Source organism: Quercus lobata, chromosome 5 (genome assembly GCF_001633185.2).
Source record: "Quercus lobata isolate SW786 chromosome 5, ValleyOak3.0 Primary Assembly, whole genome shotgun sequence".
NCBI classification, from domain to species: Eukaryota; Viridiplantae; Streptophyta; class Magnoliopsida; order Fagales; family Fagaceae; genus Quercus; species Quercus lobata.
Window position 1 is genome coordinate 33,004,738 of NC_044908.1, and position 2,688 is coordinate 33,007,425.

Here is a 2,688-nt window from a genome sequence, read left to right on the forward strand (position 1 = left end):
TCAACCTGTGCACCATGACTGAAGGGTTGATCCCGGGCATGTCTTCATGACTCCAGGCAAAGACATCTTGGTTCTTTTTGAGAAAAGTCGTGAGTGCTTGGCGGACCAGCGGATTGGCGAAGGTGCCGATCCTAGTCATTCGTTCTAGTCTGGAGTTGTCAAGAAGTATCTCTTCAAGTCCTTCAAGGGGCTCTGCCACCGTTCGCTATTCTTCTATATTCATGGTCTGTAGATGATTGTCCATCTCCAACATTGCTATGTAGCACTTGCATGCAGCCACTTGGTCTCCACGTTCTTCTCCTACTCTATACTCAATGGGGAATTTGATCATCAGGTGGTAGGTCGAAGTTACGGCCTTCCACGAGTTAAAGGTAGGTCGTACTAGGATTGCATTGTAGGCGGATGAGCAATTGATAACATGGAATGTAACATCCTTAGTGATTTGCTGAGGATAATCACCAACCATTACGGGCAATATGACCACGCTGAGGGGGTATACTTTTATCCCTCTAAACCCAACGAGTAGGGCGTTGGTCGGAACCAGCCATTCTCTATTAATCCTCATCTACTGGAATGCCGGGTAGTAGAGGATGTTAGCGGAGTTTCCGTTGTCAACCAGGACCTGGTGTGTGTTGTAGTCTCCTACCCGTATGCTAACGATGAGTGCATCTTCATACGAGTGATGGAGACGTCGAGCATCTTCCTCTGAGAATTCAATGATGGGGTTATTGATTCGTGCCATCTTTAGGACGAAACCCATTAGTTGAACATTCTGAACCATCCTTAGGTAAGTCTTACGAGCCCTTTTGGATGAGGCAGAAGCCATAATGCCTCCCACAATCATTCTTATGTCTCCTACGGGTAGCCTAGGACGCTCGTTCTCTCGTCGGGCAACTTGCTCTTTTGGTGGGTCCGCTCTTTCCTTGTAGATGGACCTCTGCAACTTTCCTTGTCTGATAAGAGCCTCTATTTGTTGCTTCAAGTCGTAGCAATTAGATGTGTCATGATTGTGATCACAGTGAAAGCGGGAGTACTTGTCTTTGGACCTCTTATTGGGGTCTCCCTTCAGTTTGTGGAGAAATGTCAGGGTTTCTTCGTCCTTGATCTGCATCAGGACTTGGTTGACCGGGCAGTCAGTAGGGTGAAGCTTGTGAACCTCCCAGTGGGGAGTTTTGAGCGTCTATCCTCTCGTCGGTCTCTAGTCCTTGTCGTCTTTCGTCCCCTGTCATGTCGTGCCTCCTCTTATCTTTCCCTTTTCTTAGGCTTCTCTTCTCAGGCCAGCAGCGCGTCTTCCGCGTTCATATACTTAGTTGCCCTATAAAGTACATCTGACATAGTCTTTGGATCATTTTTGTATAAAGAAAACAAAAACTTACCCTTCCGTAACCCATTCGTGAATTCAGCCACGAGTATCTTGTCGTCAGCTTCATTAATCGAGAGGGCCTCTTTGTCAAAGCGGGTTATGTAAGACCTCAACGTCTCATCCTCCCATTGCCTAATGTTCATCAGGCATGCAGTGAATTTCTTATACCTATGTCCTTCGATAAAGTGCGAGACAAACTAGGCGCTCAACTCTTTGAAGGTACTAATGGAGCTGGGTGTCAACCTACTGAACCAAACCCTTGCAGGGCCCTTTAGCGTAATGGGGAAGGCCCAGCACATGATCTCATCTGCCATTTCTTGCAGGTGCATCAGGGTCTTGAAAAACTCCAGGTGATTTAGGGGATCCTAAGATCCATCGTAGGCTTCTACCTGTGGCATGCGGAACCTCGGTAAAAGGGGGAACGAAGTAATGGATGCAGTGAATGGTGAATCAATTCGATGGACCAACTTATCAAGGTCACTGGACACTCGTCCTCTAAGGTTGTTCATCATGAAGTCCATCCGTTCCTTTATCATTTGCATCCCCGCGGCCATGTGTGGTGGAGTCGTATCTACGGCGAATGGACGGCTCGTGTCCTATCGCTCTTGTTTGCTTAGGGCGTTGCTACCCTCCGACCCTTCTTGGTCCCTCCTCTCAGAGCTTGTACCTTCTTGGTCCTCCACTTGAGTGTTAGGCCTTGCGTTCTTTTGGCACAGTTTCTCCTCTAAGTCATGGTTTTGCTTGGTGAGGTGTTCTATGGCTGCGGCGAGAGTCTGAACCTGTCTTTCAAGGGCAATGGTACGTGGTTCGTCTCTTTGATTATTGTTGGTGGTTGCCATCGGGCGAGTAAATACCATGCAACTCTTTGTCTAGGAAGTGGTAGTATGGCTTACAAACGATTTCCCACAGACAGCGCCAATTGATGATGCCAAAAATCATTAGTAAGTCGCACAGTCCTCATATGCTTGAGACAACTCCTGTAAAACAGAAACAAAGAAGACCTTGTAGAGAGTATCAGTGTGGTACCGACCAAATACCCTCTAAAGGTCAAGTTAGAGAACTTTCACAACTCTAGAGTGCCAGAGCTGGGGTAAATTATGCGTACCTTGATTTGTGAGGGTTTTGGGATTTTTATAGTAGCGTAGAGTTGACATCTGTTCCTTGGCGGAAAGGGTCTTTCCTTGTAGGGAAGATCCTCATTAATGCGCACATCTTGCAGGATCCTTTCCTTGTAGAAATCCTCTTAATTAGGGTTAACCGTGAGGCGCAAGATGTTTCCTTATATGCTCATGCGTGGAGGCCAAGCAAGGCCTTGTCAAACCTGT

The 2,688-nt window shown here is 47.1% G+C and overlaps 1 protein-coding gene across 1 annotated transcript; it reads right to left on the reverse strand.

Annotated features, from left to right (window-relative positions):
• Positions 1 to 565: 565 nt before the first annotated feature.
• LOC115990363 lies at positions 566 to 1,111 on the reverse strand. Its single transcript, XM_031114198.1, has one exon. It carries the CDS (start codon positions 1,109 to 1,111, stop codon positions 566 to 568), a length of 546 nt encoding a protein of 181 aa, XP_030970058.1.
• Positions 1,112 to 2,688: the final 1,577 nt, after the last annotated feature.